This window comes from Eptatretus burgeri, chromosome 6, assembly GCF_056783735.1.
Source record: "Eptatretus burgeri isolate ZD-2024b chromosome 6, Ebu_testis_v1, whole genome shotgun sequence".
Lineage (NCBI taxonomy): Eukaryota > Metazoa > Chordata > Myxini > Myxiniformes > Myxinidae > Eptatretus > Eptatretus burgeri.
The window spans coordinates 52705908-52733714 of NC_140966.1; the positions used below are offsets into that span (position 1 = coordinate 52705908).

Below are 27807 nucleotides of genomic sequence, written 5' to 3' on the forward strand. Positions count from 1 at the left end.
AGCGACGCAAACCAGAAGTTTCAATGATGATTCTGTACCAAACCATCAAAAATCATAACGTCGACCGAAGCAAAAATCTCCATTTCTCCACGGAATTATTTTATCAAAGTCACAAAACCATAATATTCGGCCATCCACCAACAATCTTTACATAATCCGACGGCTCAGCGAGTCAGGCATGCGACAATAACCTTTATTGGGATAAAAAATGACTTTTAAACACCATCTTTATAGAAAACACCTTCAGCGCGCACACGGAAAAAACTTTATGTGACTAAAAGACGAGTCTGCTCGAGCGCACTGCATCATGGGACAACCGGTGACGCGTTGAGTGAAATATTTTTTTATACAATCTTAAAAACGTCTCCAAAACATCCGATTTTTACCAGAATTTCGACAACCGAGTTTAAAGCGTCCGAAGCGATCGCAAAAACCGAAGACAAAATTAAAATCGAAGTTAAAACGAACTCGTAACGTCGAGCGAAGCAAAAATACTCCATTTCTCCACATTAATTTACGGAATTATGTTTGACCTCACTGTGACCTTGACCTTTGACTGATTTTGACCAAAATCTAATCAGCGCTAGCCATCACCCTCGTGAATCACTTGGTGTAATTTGACATTGGTAGCTTCTTCCGTTCTCGAGTTATCCTGCCGACAAACAAACAAACAAACACACAAACAAGCAGTCATAGACTGGTACTTTCGAAATCGTCAACTTGACCTCTGACCTTGTCTCATAAAAGCTGTCTCTTGAGAAGGTAGCGACGCAAACCAGAAGTTTCTATGATGATTCTGTACCAAACCATCAAAAATCGAATGTTTTGGATGTTTGACCTCACTGTGACCTTGATCTTTGACCGATTTTGACCAAAATCTAATCAGCGCTTGCCACCACCTGACCACCCTCCTGAATCACGTGGTGTAATTTGACATTGGTCGCTTCTTCCGTTCTCAAGTTATCATTTTTTGGATGTTTGACCTCACTGTGACCTTGACCTTTGACCGATTTTGACCAAAATCTAATCAGCACGAGCCATCACCTGACCACCCTCCTGAATCACGTGGTGTAATTTGACATTGGTGGCTTCTTCCGTTCTCGAGTTATCGTGCCTACAAACAAACAAACACACAAACAAACAAACACACAAACAAACAAACAGAAACGGAAGTCATCAATATACTTACGAAATCGAAAGATTTCGTAAGTAACAAACACAAACAAATGACGAAAGTCATCAATATACTTACGAAATCTAAAGCCTTACCAGGATGGTGGCATGCCATCTTGGTCAGCCAGCTGTCACTTGCAAGGGTCTATAGCCACCATTTTGTTTCGGCCTGCTTAATGCCTTGACTTAGAACAGGCCGCATCAGTTTCTATACGATAAAGTGCTGAAAATAATTTTTTCCCCACTTTCCTCACTGATATCATCGAATGTCTGATCGTCATACCTATGAATCGCTGTATACATCACTTTTGTAAGTGCTGTAGTTTTAAAATTAGGAGCTTGGAGTGATGCGATTTTCCCTTCTCCTTTGAGCTTCCAAGGTTAATCGTGACAAAACTTTATAGGATCACATTTTTTAAATGATGCTCCTTACTAGGGGTTTTAAACAGTCATTTCTCACAATTCATAACCTATAAACACATGAGCCACCACCTGTCGCCATCTCCGAAGGTATATCCATAAATACAATGCTTCATAAAAAGCCCAAATATTTTTGGATTGCAACCTGGATACCTATATAATAAGTGAGATGGTAAGCTCCAATCGTCAAATATAAGATCAGATGTGAAAAATAACTTAATTAGGACGTTACAACGATCAGTAAAATCAGTGAAGGAGTCACCGTGACCTCTCAAATGCGCTAATCGTTATTTATTCAAAAACCGAAAATAATACAAACACGATCTATAAATTAATGTAAAAGGTAATAGGCCATCAGTCGTAAGCTGTATCGTGCAGTTTCGTTCCACTCATCGGGGTGGGGGCGGGTAGACAAAACCTTGATAATATGATAGTATATATCCAAATACATACGTATCCAAAAGTTCTCCACTCAAATAGCTGCAGTTATTGTGTATTTTCATCTTGAAAATCGATGCATTCCCTGCGCTCTCTCATTTGAATTTTCTCCACTCGGATCACGTGTGGGCCATGTGACGCCTTGACAGCCAATAGATCGGCTGACATCGTATACAAATTACGTCAGACTGTCATGTGACCAGCTAAGTTGTCCAAGATGGCAGCTTCCTGCAGGGAGGAAATCACCAGCAGCTGATCGGCGATTTATCGGTAATTTTTGATGAATATGGCCAGTGAGGACGCTCCCCAGTGTATTATTCACCAGGACGATGCAGCGAACGAAGAAGTCAAACGTTTTACGCCTGAAAGATGGGATAAATGGAGAGAAAGTGTCAACAAATGGTCAACTTAGACGGTTACGAACGACGTTTAGCCGAGAGTGCACGAGTGTTTTTTGAGTGTGAAGAAATCCCTAGTCATCTCATCTGGGCTATCATGACACTTGCTACAGTTGCTTCATCAATGCAAAAAGAATACGTGGGGCTGAGAAACGTTGTTCACAAACCATGCAAGATGACTCTGCGATTGTTGATGATTGCATGTATGAACCATCGCCAAAAAAAAACTGCACATGCATGCCCTACGAGCAAATTACCAGGTGGCAATCCATCAACGATGTATTTGCCAGTGGATAAACGCCTTCTCCTGTAGGACATGGCTGGCAAATGGTTGATGGTAAACTCGGCATCACATGGATGCGACTGAATCCAAGTCCAGATATTCTCTTACAAGTAAGCCATTGTTCTTGTAATGTTTTGAAGTGTGCAGGGTTGAGGTGCTCTTGTCGAAAAAACAATGTACCATGTACAGACATGTGTAAATGTACCAACAGTGAAAATGCCAACACCGAAAACAGTGATGATACTGATGTTTCTGATGATGACGAAGAAGAGGTTGCTTGGATAAACCCTGATGCAGATTGACCTTTGTCATCCAAGTGATGCCGAGATAGGAAATTAGATACTATCGCGTCTGGTCAGCTCAGTGAATTCCGAGCCTCCCACCTTGTGGTGACGGATAATTCTTGATGACGGATAATTATGTATTTATCTGGTTTGATCTTGCAAATAAAGTTCTCTTTACTTTCGATTCAAAATGCAACAGAACTGCAGTACACATCCTTTGGCTAGCAACCTACCTGCAACTCCCACGAAAAGCCAAAATTAGGTTACCCCGCTTTCCCTATTGTAGTAGTCGGGGCTGTCTAGGGGCTGACGCGGTGACGGGTAAGGAGGCTGGGTCCCCACCCCGTGAGGTCTGGAACGTCTTCAACACTAGAGCCGACCTACATGGGTGTAAAATATATAAATATAATTGAATCAACTCTCCGCGACACACGATACTGCCCGGCACCCCGTTACATCGACTCAACCCTGCGGGGCTGGCCCAAGGCCACCCTGACAATGGTGAGGCGAGGGTTGCTCTTCCCAGACGAAGACGCCACACGACTAGCGATGCGGCAAAGTCAATCCTCGCGCTGACTGGGTGCGCCTCAAGTGTCGATCAGCACCGGTTCGACTGCCCAGTTGTCTGCTCCGCCGGCCGTATGTAATGTCCGGCCATGGCTGACCGGCTATATATAAAGCTGTCCGAGGCAGGGTCAATGGCATTCATTCGATGGGTCGATGCGCTGGCATTGCACAATGGTTAGTCCTCCCGCGCTGGAACTCCGGGTACAATAGGCCCGTGATCGAAGTTAGTCCTCCCGCACCGGCACTCTCGGCTAAACATCGTTAGTGACCGTCTAAGACGAGCCATTTGTTGACACTTTCTCTCCATTTATCCCATCTTACAGAAGCAAAACGTTTGACTTCTTCATTTGCCACATTGTCCTGGTGAATAATACACTGGGGAGCGTCCTCACTGGCCATATTCATCAAAAATTACCGATAAATCGCCGATCAGCTGCCGGTGATTTCCTCACTGCAGGAAGCTGCCATCTTGGACAACTTAGCTGGTCACATGACAGTCTGACGAAATTTGCATACGATGTCAGCCGATCTATTGGCTGTCGAGGCGTCACATGGCCGACACGTGATCCGAGTGGAGAAAATTCAAATGAGAGAGCGCGGGGAATGCATTGATTTTCAAGATGAAAATACACAATAACTGCAGCTATTTGAGTGGAGAACTTTTGCATACGTATGTATTTGGATATATAGAGTGTCCCAAAAAAATATAAAACTTTTAAAATGCTTCGTTTGATCCTAAAAAAGCAGTAATTTTGTCACTAATGCTTCATTTCTTGTTGCAGAGACCCTGAAGTTTATTTTGATACCAAGCAAGCGCCAGAAAAATGCCAAGACTGACCGTACAACAACGGACGAAAATTGTTGAACTTTGGCACCAGACGAAAAGTGTCATACAGGTGCAACATCTTCACTCGAGACATTTCGGTATCCACTTGCGCCATGCACCAAACTTTCGGACAATAAAGTGCACCATCGCAAAGTTTACCAATGTGGGAACCATCTGTGATCTTCACAAGGGTCACAGTGGTCGGAAGAGGACAGGTCGTACTGAAGAAAATGTGGAAATGGTGAGACAGGCGGTAGTTCAGAGTCCAAAAAAAAAAATCGATTCGACGACTTTCTGCTGAAACAAACATTCAAAAGAGCACCGTTCAGAGGATCCTTCGCCAAGACATTCATGCCTCTCCATACAAAATTCAAACGGAAATGGTGCTTACAGATCAACAGAAATGCAAACGACTAGACTTTGCAAATTGGTTCTCAGGAAAGTTGGAGGAAGATGCAGACTTCCTCAAAAAACTTCACATGACGGACGAATGCCATGCTCACTTGTCCGGGGAGGTAAACAAGCAAAACTTTCGGTACTGGGGAACTGAAAATCCTGGTAATGCATCAACTGAACTGGTGCCTCGATCAGTTCTCAAAGTCACCATGTGGGTGGCGGTTGGTTGGTATGGGATAATTGGTCCATACTTCTTTGAAGATGACCAGGGACACACTTGCACGGTAAACCAGTGGAACTATCGCGAAATGATTCAGGAATTATATCTGCCTGAGCTACGTACTCAGGCACGTAGGAGAAACAACCTGATCCAGATGAGAACCCAGTTCCAGCAGGATGGGGCACCGCCCCATACAGCCAGGGAAACAAGGCGTTTTCTCAACCATTTTGAGGGCCACTTTATCTCCCTCTATGAAGACGTTGAGTGGCCACCGTATTCCCCTGACCTTACTCCTCCAGACTTGTTCTTGTGGGGGTATCTCAAGGACAGGATCTATGGAAACCCTAGGTCTCAGACTCTTGATCAGCTGAAGGAAAACATCCACCGAGAAATCCAGAACATTCCTCAGGAAACGTTTCCCAAAGTGATGGAGAACATGACAACGCGTTTGCAGGCAGTGATCGGACAACGTGGAGCCTACGTCAAACATGTGGTCTAAATGAAAACGACGATTCTATACCAAAATTTAAATTTTGGTGGCAATTTTGACATTGGTACAATAAACTTCAACCTTTCAGCTTTCTATCCAGCCATATATCTTTTTAAAAAATATATGTTATGACCATCCTCTTTGCAGATAAAAAGTTGTATTTTTTTTGGGACACCCTGTATACTATCATATTATCAAGGTTTTGTCTACCCCCGATGAGTGGAACGAAACTTGATTTTCAGGCACTTCCTGAGCCATGGCTGATGGCCTATAATGTTATTGCTCATCTAACAACATAACTCAATAATGAAAGAAGAGTTGGTTTAAAAAAAAAAGCTTTAAAAAACGGTACCACATCAGCTAACTTCTCCATATATAGACCCTGGGAAAATTATAAAAAATATTTTGATCCATATACTGTGCATGTTCTGGCCCTTGATGGAAAAACATTTAATATTGCATACCCAAAAGCATTACAGTAATCAGTGTGACCACTCCTCATTTTCATAAATGCCAAGGTGAGCCAATGAAAAAAAGCCAAGAATTCGCAAGGTTTCGGAAAAGCGATGATAATAGAAAACCTATAGCAAACCAAGATGCCAAGGTGAACAACGAATAGCCAAGATCTTGTGAAAAAAGCCAAGGAGTGGTCACACTGACAGTAATATGTTCAATGTTGTTGACATTTCTGTTCAATATTTTGCAGCTTGATAAACAAAATGCTTGTCTCGAAATATGTGCTTTGTGATAGTCTAATAAATGTACGTGACATCCTGGGCAATCTTTATGGTACCTTTCTGGGAGGAGAGTGGGGGTGGGGTGGTAGGAGGCAGGGGGAAGGACGGAAGAGGGAGGGGAAGGGGTGGGAAGAGAGACCCAGCATTGCCCGGCAATGCCGGGTACCTTTGTTAGTTGTAAATTAAGATACAACACAGAGAAAATTGCACAATAAAATTCTATGTCCCATTAAGTGACTCTCCAGAGCAACAGCGGTTATAGGCTGGTAAGGTCCTACTGACAGGATGCATAGAGCCTCGAAGCTGTCTCGCCTTTTTTTACGACAGTGATCTGAGGTCAGGGCTGCCAGGATCACGTTTCACAGGCAAGGTGATTCATCAATGTGTGTGTTGTCCCTCGGATAGACATTAAACTGGGCATCATGTCTGCCAACATTAAATCTGACGTTAAAGATCCCACGGTAACCTTCGCAAAGAGTAGGCGAGCTATCACTGGCACCTTGAACAAATTCCAAATTCCTACCCTAACAAGCGGAGTATCAGCGGCACAGTTGCACCCTCAGCCAATGATGCTATCCCGCAGCCCTGTGCCGCATACAAATGAAAAACCATTAAGTAAAGTCCGAATGAGAATGATGTTGAACAATACTCTCAAGCATCAAAGAAGTCAATAAGTTAGCCTGAACAAAAAGCAAATTTTTGTAGGAATTAGGCAACTATATATTGTGTATTTTGGAGAGGGAGGGTGGGGGGTGGTGAAAACTGAGAAAAGGGAAAGAGAAGGGAAGAAAAGGAAGAGATGGGGAGAAAACGGAAGTCAGTGGATTTTTTTTAAGATCGGGAGGGGAAAGACGACGAAGGGAGCAAAGTGGAATGGATGGGACATACCAGGAAGGTCAACATTCTGCAATTTTTGCATTTGAAATTTTATTTTTTTGAACGATTCCAAACAGGTACTATGGGACTTTTAACTTCAACATGTGCATATCAAACACCAGCTAATTAAAGCCTAAGAGTTTTTAACTCAAAAAGAAATAAAATGTTCAAAAAAAAAAAAAAAGAATGGGTTCCATTTGTTGCCATATTAATCAATATAGGTGAATGGTTTTATTTATCTTGACATGCAGATAATTAATATTTACCTCCAAGCACTCTGATGAAACAGCTGAGAACGAATATTAACTGAGTAATATACATGATGTTCTTGGCTTTAAGTCTACATCTGTGGGTGAGGGAAATGTTAGAGAAGTTACATCATAGAGACATGATGTGATAGACAAGGTGAAAAGAAGGGGTTGGGATAAAAGAGCAAAAACAATAGTAAACATATAAATACATTAATTGAAAAGAAGAAGCAGCGATTTCATTTCAAACAATGTTTAAAAGTGCAATTAAAGAAAAGATAGAATATAATGAGAGAGTGAGGATTGAAATTTTGAAATGTAGGCAAAGAGAACGGATATATAAAATAAGAAAAGTACAGTTTGAAAAAAGCCATTCTGACCTGTAACGCTCAAGGTATTGTGAAAGCTGGGAGTGTGCGCAGCAGAGCTTTAAGGCAGGAGAAAAGGGAATAGGGAAAGAAAGAAATTAAAATGGCAATCATTGTTCTGTGCAGCAGAGATGGCTTTTGACATTATTAGGTGGTGGTCCAATGGTGTCATGAATGTAGAAAGCTGCTTTCACAGGAGAGAGAAAAGGAGAATATGTGACTAAATGAACGAATGTAAAGCAGCAAATAGATTTAACCTTGGAAGGTGAACAAGAAACAAGAAGGTGGATTCCAATTGCTGAGCAGACATTATTAGTCTCACCCCAAACGGGTTGTTAAACTATTGCAATGTGTGCATGTTGTTGGTTGTTATCGCCATATGAGAATTGGGGGGGGGGGGGGGGGCGGTCATGATTCATGGGCCACTCTGTGAGGTTTTCTTGTTCTCAAAGTTTTGTTCTGAGGGCACTTTTCAGGATCATCACTGAGCCCTGAACAGCTTCCAACTGCAGTTCGTTTGTATTAATATTTCATAGGATTTTTTTTCTTAACTCTGGTTCTTCTTCATCATTCCCATAGTTCAAATAATCACTGGTACAATTTTGGTGCTCTTCAGTTCATTTTTTAGGTCTTGGTATGTGGTCAATTTCTTGATTTCTGCATTGTTTAGGCCAAAATCGCTGGGAACTGACACCTCAATTTCAATTACGTTTTTTATTTTTAAAACCTCATTACTATATCCGGTTGCAATGCTTTGTTTTCTATGTTCACGCTCGATGGGATCATCAGGTCGTATGTGAGTATTACTTCCTTGTTCTCAATTATCACTTTTGGTTCGTGTTTTCATGAGTTTTCTGGGACTGGGATATTGAAGTTTTTGCAGATGTGCCATTGTATTACCCTGCAAACCCTGTTGTGCCTTTGTGTGTAGAGTTGTTATGACATGAGTGTTTTTACATCCTGATGGGAGGTGGTTTGTGCTTCGTTTCTACCTTGCAAAATCTACACTTGTCCAATTGACTCAGTCCTGCCATTTTCTTAAAGCCATCCGTGTAGTGTCCCTAGTCTTGGGCATTTATAATGATTTGTTCTCCATCCAAGTTGAGCATCCCGATGAGCCTTGTTTGTGGTATGCTCAATCTGTCGAAGTCTTTTTTTTTTGAGCAAGTCCAAGTCTTATCTTCCTGCTCTTTTGCAGTTCTTCCAGTTGTCTGTGTATATCTGGTGATATTTTGCTTTATATTTGTCTTTGGTCTTTTTTGCAATCATTGGGGCTGTATGAGTTGCCGTTTTGGTTTCGTGTGTGATATCATCCATTTGTACTTGTTTTTGAAAAAATTTTGCTCGCTGGGTTAGGCTTACTGTCGGGTTACCTTTTCTGGCTTGCTGTCTACATATTTGCATACAAATTGGATTCTGAACTTTTCACGTATTCAGCCAATCTGACAGTTGTCATTCTGTGCACTTGATTGAATTCCATCAGGCCGCTGCCTCCTTCTCGTCTCAGTAGGTATAATCTTGGGATGCACTGATTTTGTAGAGCATTTTGTGGATGATGAGTATCCTTGTTTTGATATCTGGCTTGTTATTCTGCAGCTGTATTGGAATACTGGTATTGCTAGTTGGTTGATGGCTTCAATTTTGTTTCTCAGGGTGAGATATGTATTCAGGATCAGCCTCGTTCGATGCAAGTATTCTTTGGAAATTGTTTCGCACATTTGTTTGACATATTTGGTGGCCCTCTTCAACTCCAAGGTATTTGTATGATGCTTTGTCTAGTTCCTGTATTGTTGTACAGTAAAAGCTGTGTTATCGGCACTCATGGGACTTTGCCCCTGCCGATTAATCAAATATGCCGGCTATCTAAATATTACATAGAATGATACAAAAGAGCAACTTATAAACTTTGCCTGTGAAAATAGATTAAATTATAACATTATCCCAGTACAGTATAAAGGCAATTACCAAATTAATTATGCAAAACCATAATGCACCTGTATTATAAAACACAAACTTGTCTTTTGAAGTTGATGAATGACCTAAAGTATCAACGTCCACTTTCTCAGACTCATAAGGCTCATCATCTTGTCGAACTCGAGGGTTTCTTGAACCATTTCCTTTTGTCAGACTGCTGCATTGGTTCATGCGTCTTCCTCATGAAATGTTCTTGTATGAGGTTCTGCTGCATCACTTCCTGGGTGCTGTAAGCTTTCTGCCTTTCAGCAAACTTTACAAGCGTGTCAAGACCTTTATCAGGGACGTGTTCCATTACCAATCAGCTTGCATTCGCTTGCCAAGCCAGCTGTTCCTTATCAACCACTCCATTGGAACTCTTGCTGGAGTGCTTAAGCCACTTGGTGATTCATACAGAACTATATATATATATATATACAGTGCCAATAGGAAGTCTACACCCCCTTTCAAATTTTCACCATTTGTTTCCTTATAGCCTGGAACTAAATTGCATTAAAATCAGACTTTTTCTACCATTATTTACATATCGAAACCCACAACTTCCAAGTGAAAAACAAATTCTACAAATTTCAGAAAATTAATTAAAAATACAAAACGACAATATCTTGGTTGGATAAGTGTCCATCCCCCTGAGTTAATACTTGGTGGAAGCACCTTTCTTTGACAGCAATTACAGCTGTGAGTATGTTGGGATAAGTCTCTACCAACTTTGCATACCTTGCTTGGGCAATATCTTCCCATTGTTCGGTACAAAACTGTTCAAGCTCAGTCAAGTTGCATGGGGAGTGTTTATGGACAGCAATCTTCAAGTCATGCCACAGATTTTCGATTGGATTTCGGTCAGGGCTCTGACTGGGCCACTCAAGGACATTTATCTTTTTATTCCTTTGCCACTCCAGCATAATTTGGCAGTGTGCTTTGGGTCGTTATCATGCTGAAAGGTGAACTTCCATCCCAATTTCAGCTTTATTGCAGAGGGCAGCAGGTTTTCCTCTAGGATTTTTCTGCATTTTGCTCCATTCATTTTCCCTTCTATCCTGACAAGTGCCTCAGTCCCCGCTAATGAGAAACATCCCCATAACCCGATGCTACCACCACCATGCTTCACAGTAGAGATGGTGTTTTTGGGGTGATGTGCTGTATTGGGTTTGCACCAAACATAATGTTTTGCATTTAGGCCAAAACGTTCCATCTCGGTTTCATCACATGACAAAACTTTTTGCTACATGGCTTCAGAATCTCCGGAGTGGTTTATACATACCTCAAACGGGACTGAAGATGAGCTTTTTTGAGCAATAGCTTCCTTCTTGCCACCATACCGTACAAGCAAGACTTGTGGAGTGCTTTGGATATAGTTGTCACATGCATACAGTGACCAGTCTTTGCCATAAAGGTATGTAGCTCTTTCAAAGTTGCCATTGGCCTCTTGGTGGCCTCACTGTTCAGTCTCCTCCTTGATTGGTCATCCAGTTTGGAGGGACTGTCTGATGCAGGCAGGGTCTTGGTGGTACCATACGCCTTCCACTTTTTAAATAATTGTCTTGATTGTGCTCCAAGGGATATTCAAGGCCTTTGAAATATTGTTATACCCATCCCCTGATCTGTGCCTTTCCACAACTTTATCCCAGATGTCTTTTGAAAGCTCCTTGGTGCTCATGGTGAGTCTCTGCTGTAAAATGCACTACCCAGCAGAGGAAACCTAGAGGAACAGCTGATTATATTCTGAAATAATCAGAATAACTATAACACAGGTGGAATCCAATTAACTTGGTGTGTGGTTTTGAAGGTGATTGGTTACACCCGAGCTAATTTACAATTGCTATTATAAGGGGGGTTGGCACTTATCCAACCGAGATGTTGTAGTTTTGTATTTTAAATTAAATTTCTGAAGTTTGTAGAATTTTTCACTTGGAAGTTGTGGGTAATGATAGTGTTACGGCTGTGGAAATTCGCAAACCACCATTCAGGACCCTCAGGTGAGATATCTCGATAAGGTACATGTGTAGTTAGCCCAAACCCATTGTATAGAGGGAATTAATGTGATCCATTCGGGCTGCGACACTTTGAGATAGCCGTTTTTCTGTTCTATCTTTATTTTGAACCAACCACGTCTCAACCGCCATCACACAACGACCACCTTAACCACCACGCCAGCCATCGTCACCAACTATAACCACGCTCCAACCCTCAGACAACAACAACAACAACAACAACGCAAACAGCCACGACCTTTACCTTCACAACTCAATCCCGCAAACATCGCATAACCACCATGCCCAACGGCACCATAACCATCAACCCTCACCACCGAAAACCCTCCACCACCTTCACCTCTCTCCTTCTACAGCCATTCCCGCACCACCTGTGAACACTGAACGTCGGGCTGTCTCGGGCCCGTTCGGCGTTTGGTGCCGAGCGCACCGAGCCGCGAGCGCAAATAGCGGCCTTTCCGAGGGAAAATTCGGATCAAAAACTCGACACGCCCACTTTTCCTCCGTCCAATTAGCGAGCGAGGGGGGGTGGGCTTGGCCCCGCCTCCAGGCGCATGTGTGTGAAGTCGATATATGCAAATTCTAGGATCAGGGGAGGTTCACGCCCCCGTTTCCTCCGACCAATGGGCGAGCGTGGCTCCGCTCCCGAGGTCATCCTGATCCGAATATTTGCATATTAACTGCTCCTGCCAGCCGATAAGAAGGCGAGCGCAAGGCGAATGAAGTGAGTTGGGTTCTGGAGTCGCCGAGAGAGTTTTGGCAAGGCAGAGTCGAGTTGGTCGGGTAAGGAGAGTGCGGAACTGAAAGAGTAGTAGAGTCAAGTCAGTCGGTGGAGTCGCGAGAAGAGCGCGGAACTGAAGAGGGTCGGCTGAGGAGAGTGTGGAACGGAGAAGAGTTGCAGAGAGAGTCGGGCGAGTGAGAGCGGTGGAACTGCAGGCAAGGGAGCTCGGGTCCGAGGCCAGAAGGACGGCGACGAGGTTGCGGTGTGGGATCGCTCGTCTCGTCGCGGGACCCAAGCCAGCCAGCTATTCCCCTCTCCCAGGGCATCAACAATCTCCCTTTCCCCCGCGCTGAGATAGTGCAAAAGGGGGCCCCGTTCCCCCCCCCACCCCACATGTGGTGCCAACGAAACCCGCCAAGGAGCACGGAGTCGGGGTACAGCCGCGCGGCCACATTTGTGGCTCGCCCGCCAACGCGTCACGAGGACGCGGGTAGGACCCACCCGGTCTCGCGGACCTGGCCGCTCATCCAGGTCACGTGCACATTTGGCCTACAGGCCTGTCTTCCCCCTTGTCTATGAGGGTGGCTTCTTTCCTTTGCTTTTGAGTAAATGTGCGTTGGCGCCGTCTGTAAAGTAGACTGTATACGTGTTGCCGTGTGTGCGCGTAGTCGGTATTAACTCTGCGCCGTTGTTGCTTTTTTGTTTTAATTGCTATATCTGTGCATTTTGACTGTATGGCTGTATATACGTGCTTTCCGTGTGCCGGGAAATAAATGTGCATTGTGTGAACTGTTTTCCCGTTTCGCTTTGTCTTTTCTCTATTGACCCTCCATCTTGCTTCACGTAAAGGGTTCGTAGTGGGTGCAACATCCCGGTAAATAATCTGAACCGTCGAGGTTGACGATAACACCGCTCGATTGTCCCGATAGTACGGAACGGGCCGCCCAAGCGGCTCGTGTCCGGAGTCGACCTGCGGCGAGGTACGATCGCCCAGTTTACCATCTGCGTGGGTACTTAAGTAGGTCGAGTTTGGCAAACAACCCTATCCTACGCGGGTGGCCGATTGGCACGATTGTGGTGAGGTCGAAAGACCCACCCGTGACTGGCTCCGGGCGATAGTTCCCAGAGGGTCACGACTCAATTGTCCGTCCGGTGGGCGACGTGCCACGATCTGAGTTACGTGGCCGTCCGCAAGCCGGCCGGCGCGAATTCGCAACAATATGTAAATAAAGGTGGAAAAAGTCTGATTTTAATGCAATTTAATTCCAAGCTATGAGGCAACAAAAAGTGAAAATTTGAAAGGGGGTGTAGATTTTCTATAGGCACTGTATGTTGTTAATGATGACATCATTGTGGCCTCTATTGCATGGTGCTCAAAATGCAAGTGGTATTCCAGCCATAATTGGTTGAATTTAAATCCTTATCCAAAACCGTGAAAATTCATACATCTGATCTACGACCCGAAGCAAGTGAAGAATTAAAATGAAGATGTCATTGAGACATGGTGTGCTGACCATATTGGATTGAAAATAAAAACATTTAAAAAAAAAAATCTTCTTCTCCAAAACCGGCTAACAGATCGATTTGAAACTTCATACATTATGATTAACCAGCCATAAGAAATATAGTTTAAAATATTTTTCATATTCATCTTCATTGACACAATTTAGCCATCATGTGCATAAAAGTGGTTGTTAAGTATCCTCATAATCAATAATAATCAATATAGCTATGGATAATGGCAATGTATGTGACATAATAGGGTGCATGGATGATACCAGTAAATGGGCCATAATAGCAGTGTACCATAATAGTAGCATGTTCAGTTAATGATGGTATTTTTGTTCAGAATGAGCGTGCGAGGTGAGATCATGCGCTCTACCAACTGCTGTTCTAGTTAGAAATGCAGCCGAGGAATTTTTCGGGTGGAGAAAAGTTTTTGAAGAGTTCTTTTCCAAAAACCTATCTATACCTATTAACAAGGACTCGTATAAATTTTGTAATCTTATGTCTTTTACAACAGCCTGTTCCATCATGACTACCAAAGTAGGTCCCTAATTCAATCCTTCATTGAATCTGGTTTCTTTCTTGAAAGGGACTTTGTTCATCATACTTATTCTGGATGGCAGGCCCCAAACCAGATTTTGGAAGTCTGCCATCTTAAGTTAGCTCATTTAATTGGACATCTTCTACGTTCAATTGTTAAAGTTTTCAATTATTTTAATTTATTGTGGCCTCTATTGCATGGTGCTCAAGATGCAAGTACAACACACCCTGACTTCCCTGACTTTTGTTTTTCTCGCGCTCCCTCCACAAAGCCTTTACAAACCTGTACAAAGACTGCTCTGGATGTGCAATGTGTTAATGCTGTTATTTCTGCCAACCCCAAAAGCACATTGACCACCCACTGTAAAGAACTTCTGCCTGCAGGGGTTCCATCATCTCCTGTCTGATCCTCCATGTATATGTCACCTGTGACTCAACGTGCTTGACATACAGTGGAGGCCCGCACACTACTCCTTACCTTCAAACATGTTTTCGTAAAAGACTGAACCTTACGTCAGCTGATGAATGTCTTTTGCCATCGCTTCAAGGACATTTTCCACGTTCATGTTGGATGCCAAAGGCTGGTTCCGCTTTTTCCAACTCTTGAAATTTATTTTCCAGGAATTTGGTTGTGTTTTTCTTTCCATTATTTTGTGTACTGTATGCCTGTATCTTGCAAGAATGTCTGATCTTAAATTGTAAATTTCCTGCTCGCTGAAGCAAAGCTCTCGATATACATTACTCGGAAGAGAATTATTTTGGGTGTTAATTTAGAAGATTGCAGTGCCTTGCTCGCCTTTAAAGGCTCTGCATGCGCCCATCTGAAAATGTAATTTCATTTTTACCAAGAGAAGTCTCACATTAATGGTTTCCTTCAGAAATGGTGCAAAGTTGAAGTCTTGTGCAGGTTGGAAGGACATTAATCATTTTTGCTGCATAAATTAGCTCTCATGTATTCTTGTTTCTTAATTGTTCATATACATTGATTGAAATTGTTCATTACTTGTTTCTTTTATACTTTTTGAAATAAAAAGATTTCAAAAGTCTGTGTCTGTCTGTCTGTCTCTCTGTCTCTCTGTCTGTCTGTCTGTCTGTCTGTCTGTCTGTCTCTCTCTCTCTCTCTCCACCCCCCCCCAACTTTAGTATCCCCATCAGCGATGCGACGGGTGGTATTTCCTTGTATATTTAAATATATCATAGAACAGGTAATGGAAATGATTTAAAAGCTTCCCAAAAACAAGTTTAGGACCTAAGAGCCTCATTCACACTTACAACAATATATATTCAGCATATTAGTTATTACAACCACGACTATGCTTTTCAGAAATGAAAACGCATGCAAAAAAAGATTATTTTTGAAAAGTCTGAGTTATGGCCCAAAGGAAAAAATAAAATTGGGGATGTGGAGGGGGGGGGGAAGGGGGTGAAGTAGTGAAATTAAATAAATCCCACACCTCAAACTCCATTTAATTAAAGGGCTTTCACACCTCAAACCTTAACCCCATGCTTTCTTAGCCAACCTGGTTTCAAACCCCATTTCTTAACTCCAGGTTAATGCTTAACCCCTGGTTTTCTGTTCACGCTTCATGAACGCTAACCCTGATCAAGTCTATTCTCATGAATATGCATGATTTATTCAACATACAACGCACTTGCGCAATAAGAATTGAATACATGTAGGTCAAGGGTCACCGATCCCAACATGGCACCTTCCATTGATGTATCGCTTGCTGTTTGTTTTGCCGCATTTTAACTTTTTCAGTGAAAAGCGAGGGAAAGACATCGAAGATATGGACTAGAATGCACAAAGAGAATGATATGGAGGTGTCGTTATCAGTTTGATGATAATTTGAGCTATGAGAGATTGTACAACTTGTGCCGAATGAGGAAGATTGTGTCAACAGCAATGCGCATGAAAACAGCGCCGATTGACAGAAACGTCTGGACCACTGCGTGCGCAATTTCCGTACGACTTGTACCACCTTCCCATTTCTGTGCCATCAGCTGAGGCCATCAATCAAGAAGATGAATACTTAACTATGGGCAGCTGTCAGCATCACACTTTGGCGTTTGGCAACAAACGTCGAGTACAGGATGATATCTCAACTAATTGGTGTTGGCGTATCGACAGTCTTGTCGTTAGGACAACACTTGTCATCAGTTGGTCTTATGTTGTCAGCTGGTCTTTTCATTAGAGCAAGAATGCACAACCAAAATGAATATTTATGACATCATAGGAGCGCTACTTTGCGATTGGTCAGTGCGCGACTGTCGACGGCAAAGTATATATTTCTGTTCTGCTTCAGTGCCGAACCTGGGGATAAGGAAACTGTCGTTTCACACCTCAGAGCTTGGCCCCAACTCTCAGACGATTTCTGGAAATTGCACCACAATTGCAGTACTCACCCGACATGAGCAGGGCTACATTAACCCCAGCAAATTGCGGTGCTATCCCACTTTTCAAAATGAGGTGTGAAAAGAAACTTGACCCTGCGTAATTGGGTGGGTGAGGTGATTCTTAGTTTCACAGATTTCCCGGGGCTAAGGAAATAAAAAAAAAAGAGATGTGAAAGGTCCTAGAATGAAGGAAAAATGATAAATACAGGTAAACGTAAAGTTAGAAAAAGATTGACAGTGCCACATAGTTGACAATATATCAGATAAAGGTTAGTAAGCAAACTAATCACTTTGCCTGTGATGTCTCGTGAGTTAATTTTTTTTCTCTACAAGATCAAGGCTCATGGAAGAGGAAGGTGATAGAAGATATGAACTGATAGTAGGGGAAACGGGTTAATTCTTGGACACAATAAGTAAAGGATGGAATGAACAGGAAAATAAGAAGTTGTGGAAGATCAGTGGTTTCAAACCCTTGTATGTACATGACATGACCAAATGACTACAAGGACATCATAATTAATCACCACTACAAGCATGGTATGGCATAAAATAAGAATGGTTCTTCATACAAACCTGTGCCCCATTGATCTCTGAGCTGTGTATGGCCATGATTGTGTCCATCAGATTGTGTGCTTCATCCACAATAACGACTTGCCCCCTCAGGGACAAACGCGCAGCACGACGCGTTGGGCCGTGCAGCAGGGATTGATAAGGAAGCACCACCAACTGAAAAGGTAATACACCAGCATAAGAATTGGGCCGACTTGTGAATAAACAGTGTGGCTCAGTGGGAAAAGTGACCAAACTTTCTCATCAAAAGAAAATCCTCATCAAAACACAACTAGCCACTCACTGACTTTTAAAAGAGGTTCCCGACACTGTATGTCACGTATGCAAGTCCTCCCAGTGGTCAAGGCAGTCATCAAGATTTCTTCCACTCATCATTTTCTCAAATATTTTTGTTAAACATTTACACAACTATGGTGAGTACAAAGGGAAAATATAAAAACAAATACAGTGGTAATTAAGGTTGGTTTTAGTTTCCCCTTGAAAGTCATGATGTTTGATTTCCTGATTACCTCCACCACCGAAGGTGGACGGAGGTTGTTTTCACTCCTGTCTGTTTCTCTGTCATACATACATACATTGGGAGCATGCGCTTTTACAGCACGTTGCTGCGTCGACTTTCCACTGTTACTCCAGGGGCCTCTGTCTGGCCACTCCCTCGGTAGATTCCTACCCCACCCACATCTCTTAGGGATAGCACATTCCAGGCACTCACCCAAATGGACCGCCTCAGGTTAAACAGAGGAGACCACCATCTGGTGGACGACCCCTCAGCACCACCCTGACACACACTGAAGTGTGTTTTGCAGAGTGAAGTGTTTTTGGTGGCCGGAGTGCAAATCCTGCCACCAACCTCCGAGGGAAGGTAACCAACTGCAGGAGGATGGCTGCAGAACGCAGTTGGCACCAGACATGGATGGTCGTTGGCTCACAAGGAGCTCCTTAGCCCTTTGGCAGGTTTTGTATTTAATCCTGGTGGGTGTCCATGTCCATACACCCTCCGCACCAGGGTGACCTGGTGGGGGGAACCAGTTTAGTTGCCAATACTCGACCATGAACAGGTTAGTACGGGTTTTACATCACACCTGTAGCAAGTCACAGATCTGATCTGGCCTGAACAGACAATCAGGATTGGGTGTCACTATCAGCCAGGCTGCTTTGTGCCATCTATTAGCATGGCATAAAACCCCAGCATCCGAGTCGCCGGATTACAGGTGCACGCCACTACACCCAGCAATTATCTGTCTGTGAGCAGGATATCTCAAAAAGTTATGGACGGATTCAAACGAAATTTGGTGAACAGGTTGGGTGTGTGACAAGGCCAAATCGATTTGATTTTGTTGAAGATCTGTATCCAGATGCAGATCCAAGAATTTTAAAAGTTTTTTTAAAGAAATTCTTCACCATTTAGTGGCAGGACCAAAAGAACATACAATAGAGCACAATATCTCAAAAAGTTGTGGACGACTTATGACAAAACTATGTGGATGAGTTGTTTAGATGACAATAACAAGCTGATTCTAATTTGGTTCACGTCCGGATCCAAATCCGGCCCATCAGTGAGTTACAAAATGTAAACTGTTCAGCGTGGTGGAGGTATGCGCTCTACCGAGTGCCGTTCTAGTTACCCTCGCCGAAGGAGAGGGCATTGCATTTGGGTCTGGTTGTTTGCCTGTTTCTGTGTTTGTCTGTCTGTTTGTTTGTCCACACAGAACTTTCGTGTGTTTCTCCGCAACCACTTGTCAGATAGAGACGAACTTTTCACCATTGGCGTGACTACTCATGTAGAATGTTTTAATGATAAGTATGGCAGCCATATTGAAAAAAACAAAAACTTTGGACCTCTATATCTCTGAAAACACACCAAGGGAAAAATTGAAACTTGGCACAGAGCAAGTACTCCACATGGGGAATGAGTGATTTTTTTTAATGACGTCACAGGTGCCTTCATTATGATGTCATAATTGCATATGTAGAACGCTACATCCAATCAGTATGAAAATTTTTGAGGGTCATCTAGGGATAAAATTGTCAAAAAAAAATTGATGACGTCATTGGTCACGTAATTCAGCAGCCATATTGCTTCTTTTTTTTTACAAAAGAAAAAAAACCTTCAAAAATCTTCTCCGAAATGTCTGAACAGATCGAGGCAAAAAACTTTACAGATACGGCAAAACATGAGGAACAAAAGATTCACACATACGACGTCATAGGTCACATGGTTTGGCAGCCATATTGGATTTACCTGAAAACATATAAAATCTTCTCCAGAACGGCTGGACAGATCGAGGGGAAAACACACAAATGTTCCCCAAGGCATGCGTGTACAAGGTTGTTAAGGAATAATTGATAAGTCACATGGCTTGCCAGCCATATTGGATTTAAGAAAAATATTAAATAATGCTTTCTCTGGAACCACTTAATCAATTGACGTGAAACTTCACAATTGTGATCGAGTAGTCAGCAACGCATCGCAAGAGAGACTGATGAGCAACTAAGACGGAGACCTCACTTGGAGGATAAGCTTTGTGTGGGTTAGACCCAAGCTGGATCACCCTGTTTTGGAGCGCCTGGAGGTCAAAGGACAAAGGGGACCACGTAGCCAAGTGGGAGGTCTACTCATGACCTTTGACTTCTGCCTCTGGACACCATCAAGTCCTGTGCCCACACCAGTGCATCAAAGAGAAAAGGGTAGTCCCGACTGCATTACTATAGCGCCTTTGGTTTTTCCGTTACTATAGCATATTGTCAACCCTTTTCCTGTGCTTTTCATGATAAATATAAATCCTTTAAAAAGGTAATAAATCGTGTTTCAGCTATCTGCTTGCCGTGTGCGTTTGTCGTCGTTTTGGCTCATTTGGGTGACTTTGGGGAATGGTAAAAGTAAAATTGAACACAGTGCTTTAAAAGATCACTTGGGCCATGTATCGGGCCGTAACGTCCCGGCTCTGAGTAATTCCGTGTTAACGGATACTCAAACGCGACAATATGTATAATTGTGAGTGTGGGCCAGAAATAATATCGAAAAAATAAATGCAAAATATTAAGAAACACAAACATGTGTATACAAGCATCTCTTTATTCTGACTCACTCAATTCCCCACCTGTGCAGCAGGTACAGCAGAACGAGAGGTATAATACGGGCAGGCAGAAAGCTCACGTCCACGTGTGCATGTCTCCTCCACATCACGTATTTGCGCCAGTGTTTCAGCCTGAAGTACACGGAGTGCTGCAGGTCTACGGAATGGGCAGCAAACCCTGGAATTCTTCTGTTTGTCACCTTTACTTTCTGCAACATAAACAAAACCATACAAGCTGCTGACATCAAAAACAATAAAAGTAGTGTAATAAGTACATTCGCATAACTAAATGGAATCCAACTACTCAACAAGACAAGCAATAAAAGCAAACAAAATACCTTTCCTGCCCTTCTGCAGCTCGAGACAAGCATCATTAATCATCTGCAATGACCCCAGTCGTCTCACATCTTCATTGACACAGAGGTTCTGAAAAGAGCCAAGGCCACAGCAATCATCCATAATAAAATTAGTATCCATGTGCCGATTTACTCCCCCAAAATATATATTGCAACTTCATCAGGTGAGGTGTTTGGCTTGGATTCAACTGAAGTCAATTGGCTGTAATGTTGAAGGCTTATGGAGGAGCATGTACGTTTAGTAATTTGCTAAGAGCCAACGTTGCTATATTATTGTTAGAGGAACATCAGTGATTTTTCTTTGTATACAATATTGATGCTCAGGGAGGAATTAGAAATGATCTGCTTCGTTCTGACAACACAACGAAACAGTGACAATTCCCATTTGACCTCTGGGCTACACCCAAATATTTCAAGTTATATGGCTATATTTGACACACCTGTAGGCCAACCTGCATTAAGCCTGTCCAAAATGCACTACATGATATTTAAGCAATGTGAACAAGCAGGCAAATGTACATGAGCAATGGTCTCTCACTACATGCAGAGTGATATCTCATAGAATCCTGTAGGAATGTCATATATAACAGCAAAGTCTTCAACGGTGAGGTTGTATGCATGTATCTAATATATAAAAGGAGCTCGGTCTCGGTGTGTCTGAATCAATCTGTCAACAATTGTCCTATAGGGCATACCAACAATCAAGCAATAAGCAATAACAGTACCCCTTACACAATCGGCACCGCAGCATGCACATACGCATGCAGCACAGCAATAAACGCATGCACAGCATATAACATGCTGCACATACATGAATGAGGAGAGCTTATTTCCTGGCATGGCCCATGCCTATACGTACCCCAGACAGTTTGATCAAAAGAAGGAAGAAAGGAAGAATGGGAGGGAGAAAGCAAGAATTAAAAAAAAATTTCATCATACTCTTAGTGTGTTGTATATTATTCAGAATTTAGCATCTAAAAATGCTGTGATGAATATCCCATTAACACTCTCCCGCTCTTCACTCCCTGAATGTATAGCGAGGCGAGTATCCATATACCATCTAATATTTTCCCCCACATTAAAACAACGTTTTTTTGTTTTTTTCTTAATTAGCAATTACACAAATATTGGTATTCCCATCACTGAATCAACGGGTCTTTCATTCTAGTTACTTCAACAACAAAAAAATTGATAGCAATCACAAAGTCATGATCCAATCTTTGCAGGGACAATTTTTCCAAAAAGCAGATTTCACAAGAAAGGAATTTCATATATAAATCCAAATCATTGCAAAAGTTGTCGAACAGTGCATTGGAAACAAGAAAAAGAGCAATCAGAGATTGCAAACCCTCACCGAGACTTCTTTTGAGTGGTGTATTTTTACAAGTTTTAGGGTAAATCCAATATGGCTGCCAAATCATGTGACCGATGAAGTCGTGATGTTTTTTTTTTTTCTGTGGACCATTTTATCCATAGATGACCCTCAAAAATTTTGGCATTCTCCATATGCAATTATGATGTCATAATGAGGGCACCTATGATGTCATCAAAAAAAATTAAACTCATTCCCCATGAGAAGTACTTGCCAGGTGCAAAGTTTCAATTTTTTCCTTGGTGTGGTTTCAGAGGTACAGAGGTCCAAAGTTTTTCCAATATGGCTGCCACACCACATGACCCATGACATCATAATTATCATTAAAACATTCTACATGAGTTGCACCAATGGTGAAAATTTTGTCTCAATCAGACAAGAGGTTGCGGGGAAAAACATGAAAGTTTTTTTTTCTTCTCTTTTTTTGTATACCTTGGTCGAGGCTCGTATGAGAGCAAACACACAACTCACAGCAAGGAGGCATGAGACAAGAGGGGTGGGAGTGGAAGGGACAAAACAGTGGGGAACAGACACATTTGGTGAACTGTGGAAGGGAGAGGGATGGGGATGGGGATGGGACGGGGAACATGGCGAAGAGAATATGGACATTACAGGGACTTTCAGGAAGGAAAGCAGGGGAATTGAAGGAAGTGGGCTTGGGTGGATTATCGGGGGTAGAAAAGATCGAGGATTTGGATGGAGGAAGATAAGAGGTGGTGGTGAACAGCTGTTTTGAAAGCCTGGAGGGAAGAATGGGAAAGAATAGAGTGAGGAAGTTTATTCCAAAGGCGGGAAAAAAAAGAGGAATGAAAGAGTGAAGATGAGCAGTGATTCGTGATTTTGGTAGTTTTACCAGAAGGGGGTTGTTGGCGGACCTTGAGCGCCCTGTGGAAATGTGGTGGGGACAAATCGCAGAGAGAGCAGGGGGGGGCAAAGTTCTGTGCGGACAAACAAACAGACAGACAAACAAACAAACAAACGGACCCAAATGTAGGGTAAATATCTTCATTTTAAGACCCTGTCACACCTTGACGATTTAGCCAGTGTATGCCTGACGTATGCAAAATTTGACTAAAACGCTGGCACACGTCGAATACGTTATGGGTAAGTTTGTATATGTTAAGAGCACGCTGGCATACGTCGTAGTACGCTGGCTTTTTTTCGTAGTACGCTGGCATACGTCTTTGTACGCTGGCATACGTCTTTGTACGCCGAGGTGTTAGACAAATTTTCCATGCTTGAAATTTTTCGACGCATGTCAGCGTATGACTCACACGTTCCGCATACGCTTGGCCATAAGTTGTAGGCACGTTGCGCGATCGTTGACGCACGTCGACACACGTTACTTGTTAGTTACTCATAAGTCGAAACACGTCAAGGTAATGGTTAGCGTACTCGAAACTTATTTCTAACCTATGAGTAACGTGTTGTAGACACGTTACGCGATCGTTGACACACGTTACTTGTAAATTACTCATAAGTCGAAACACGTCAAGGTAATGGTTAGCGTCAAGGTAATGGTTAGCGTCAGTGTTCCAGACTCCCTGCTTTTTTTTTTGTTTTTTTTTCTTCGGAATGAGGGTGATGATGACACTTTGATTTCTAGTGCGTTTATAATATAATATAATTAATAGGCTGCCACTCAACGATTTAAAACATAACCGCACTAGAAATCGAAGTGTCAACACCACCGTCATACCGAAGGAAAAAAAAAAACCAGGGAGTCTGGAACACTGACGCTAACCATTACCTCGACATGTTTCAACTTATGAGTAACGTACAAGTAACATGTGTCGACGTGTGTCAACGATCGCGTAGCGTGCCTACAACTTATGCCAGCGTATGCGGAACGTGTGTCATACGTCGAGTACGTCGAGAAATTTTCAACATGCTGAAAATTTCTCGACGTACTCGGCATATGACAACATATGCCAGAAAACTACGAGATATGCCAGCGTGCACTTAACTTATACAAAACTTACCCATAACGTATTCGACGTGTGCCAGCTTGGTTCGGCAAATTTTTCATACATCGGCATACGCTGGCTAAAACGTCAAGGTGTGACAGCGGCTTCACACTTTGATGTCTAGTGTGGTTATGATTTGAATCGTCGAGCCGCAGCCAATGAATAGCCTACGCCATGTGATCGTCGGCGATACCCTGCCGCGCGCTTTGCATAAGTTAGATTATCGTTGGGCATAGGTTGTGAACGCCGACAACACGCTCAGCATTCATTGGTACAAGTTATCTATATGTGATTAAAACATTCTGTGTACGTTACTAATACGTTATGCATACGTCCAACACGATATTATACGCCCAAAACTTAAAAAAAAACATCAATAGTTCAGCGTACGCCAGCATTTTACATACATTTTGAGACCTTACCATATGCTGGCTAAATCGTCAAGGTGTGACAGCCCCTTAAGTGTTCGTTTTGCTCATGTTGAATCTGGAGTGTTGGTTCATGAAAAAATATTTTCACGAAAAATATAAGTGACCACTATTGGTTCACGAAAAAATATAAGTGACCACTATATTCGTTATTGTTGTGTGTCTGTCTGTCTGTCTGTCTGTCTGTCCCGATCATCGCTCCGTGGGTTTTGATCCGATCCTGATGAAATTTTGGTGGGAGGTTTATATCATCATCTCATTGTGTTTTCCTGAAAATGGGCGTGGCTCCGCCCATAATGTGTTTTTAGGGGATAGCCGATTTCAATTTGCATCTTCTCCTAGGGGTTTTGTCGAATCTGACAGGGGTTTCGGTATTTGGTTAGCCCAATGGCACCTGCATAGCCCCACGGAGCTCGATTTTTCATTTTCGTCCCAAGGTCACTAATTAGAAAATTGCGAATTGTGTTTTTAGGGGGTAGCCGATTTCAATTTGCATCTTCTCCTAGGGGTTTTGTCGAATCTGACAGGGGTTTCGGTATTTGGTTAGCCCAATGGCACCTGCATAGCCCCAAGGAGCTCGATTTTTCATTTTCGTCCCAAGCTCAAGGTCACAAGGTCACAAACTTAGAAAACTGCTATTTTGACATAAAATCCATCTTCTCTGAGGGGGTTGTCGAATCTAGCAGCGGTTTCGGTATTTGGTTAGCCCAATGGCACCTGCATAGCCCCACGGAGCTCGATTTTTCATTTTAGTCCCAAGGTCAAGGTCACAAGGTCATGAACTTAGAAAATTTCGAATTTTGACAAAAAAAATCAGATGACCGCCCAAACTTTGAGAGCTTGGATGACAATATTTTTTATGCATAATCTTGAGGTCATTCCCCACCTCAAGTCTTGAAACCATTTTTCTCTCTCTCTCGAACACCTTGCCAGTGGCGCCCCCTTCAAGTTTGTTTTTACGCATATTTCATCAAAGTATGGATAATCCGAGGAGTGTGAAATGCCATATAGCCTATATGACGTTATATTGTTCCTGGAATGTTCCGGAGGAAGTTTTGCACCAAAGGTCATAAGCCTTGACCTTTGACCTTTAAAGTTCACAAAGGTCAAATTTTCAAAGTTGAGGGAATCAAACCGGGTTTTCGACCTTCTTCGACGAACTAACTCCATTAAGCTATAGCACGTATCCTGTTTCCTTATTTTAATGTCCACAACATTGTTTTGGGACCTTTAAAGGTTATGCAAAGGCCAAATTTTTTAAGTTGTTGAACGAAACCGGGTTTTCGACATTTTGCAGCTAATAACCTGTCACTCGTACCACATCATGTTGATCATTTTTATAACTTGGTCAAACATCATCACATTGTCTCATCTTTGACTTCTGAAACAATCTACATCGTCAAATACCGCTCGTGAACCATCGTAGTCTTCAGACTTGTCTGTTGTTATAGTGGAGTTGGTGATGAAAAGTACTCAATACGTCGGATCATTCAATGCCATTCTAATAATTGCGAATATAACAAAAAGATTAAAAATAACGAACGATCGAGATGATTTTACAATTCCCACTTGCACTGCAGGCCCAAAAGCAGAAGAGAGACTCAAAAATAATTTGCCCAATAATCAAATCTCAACAACTTATGAACTTAGGATGTCCTTAATCTGGAACCACTTCATATTCATAAAGACACCTCAATTATTCAAGTCATTCCGAAAAAAAAGACCGACTCAGACAACCCCCAAAAATAGATCCACACACAAGGAGCTTAAAACAAATCAGGCTGGAAAAAAAGTAATAATAATAATAATAATAATAATGAAAATAAATAACAAAATAAAAAATAAATACATAGATAAATATATAGATAAACAAACAAACAAATAAATACTCGTGACGAGCAGGCTGAAAAGCTGCAATTAAGCTTCCCCCAATCGGGAAACTACGTTTCAATAATAAGTCAAAAATTTAAAGAGTCTCACCTGCCGAGAAGCAAGAACCACCAGCCTTACATTATTACCAAAGGGGCTCCTCTGCACCTCGTGTATGAATTGGCTCAGTTGGGAGTGTGTGCGGCTGCAGTAGTAGATCTGAATGAGGTTGATAATACTTTACAATACACAAAAGGTTTTGAAAAAAGTAAAATTCAATTTAAAATTTTGTATTTTTTTTTAAAACTCCTCCACCAAGCAATAACGAGTACTTTCAATCACATGTTTGAATGCCGACATGGACTTTATTTCTACCTCTTTTTCACACAATTTTAAGGCTTCTGGAGGAGTTACAATACAAATCAAGCACACACGTGCAGACAAGTACCACATAAAACACCAGACTTCACTTCAAAGACTGCTGTTGAGGTTGGGAGGATGATGCAACTTATGGATAGAGCATCCGACACTCAGTGGCATAATGGTTAGAAGGTTCCTAAGTCATACCAAAGATTTAAAAAAATCGCACATGCTGCTTCCTTGCTTAACACTCAGCATTAAAAAAAAAATAAGAAGAAAAAACAAAAAGGACATAGTACAGACAAACCATAGCAGAGGCTTTTATAGGCCTTGATGAACTCCACCTTCATTTTATTTCCTTGCAAGGGAACTCATATTATAATTACTAGCAGAGTACCCGCCCTACAGGGGCAATCTTGTTCCAAGAATGCAACACACATTTATTTGGGTGGTGTACAGGCAAGTGACTGCTTTGCCTATGCAAAAAAAAAAAATCCAGGTTAGGCCTTAGTTATTTTATAACTTGGTTTATGCAGTTCTTCAGCTAAAATGTAGGGTCGGTAGGTCGAAATATAAATATAAATATAATTTCAATTTTTAGAAATTATATATTTTTATGATTTTTTTTTCGGATGTTCCATGGAAAAGACAAGGGTAGGTGGGGGGAAAATAAATATAAATCCCGGACCAGGAGGATCTAAGAAAACATTGAAGATGGAAGACCATTCAAATGCAGGATGCCCATGTTCACTGTATCATCTGATGTGAAAAACAATAAAGAAGGATTAAAACTTGTTTTTACAATATAGTCTGGCATGTTTTTCTTATAGAAACCTGTTGGATCATCAAACGAATGGAAACAATGCTGAGAAAATTACTGTCCAAGTCGTATATGTGTGCGTGCACACCAGTGCATAGTGCTGGAAATGATTTAAAAAAGGTGTCTACTCGGAGT

At 42.1% G+C, this 27807-nt stretch overlaps 1 protein-coding gene across 8 annotated transcripts in view; it reads right to left on the reverse strand.

The window, feature by feature from the left end:
* Positions 1-27807, reverse strand: part of DDX11 (DEAD/H-box helicase 11) — a 127488-nt gene that overhangs the window by 59604 nt on the left and 40077 nt on the right. For all 8 annotated transcript variants that reach the window (XR_015059198.1, XM_085885042.1, XM_085885037.1 and 5 more), the window contains 6 exons: positions 26604-26711; positions 20839-20926; positions 20525-20709; positions 17427-17579; positions 7737-7783; positions 7375-7454 (listed from right to left, as the gene is read on the reverse strand). Coding sequence is in view for 7 of the 8 variants with exons in the window: in XM_085885042.1 (XP_085741168.1) it covers positions 7375-7454; positions 7737-7783; positions 17427-17579; positions 20525-20709; positions 20839-20926; positions 26604-26711 (661 nt within the window). In the remaining variant the exon portion in view is untranslated. The remainder of the gene's footprint in view (positions 1-7374; positions 7455-7736; positions 7784-17426; positions 17580-20524; positions 20710-20838; positions 20927-26603; positions 26712-27807) is intronic.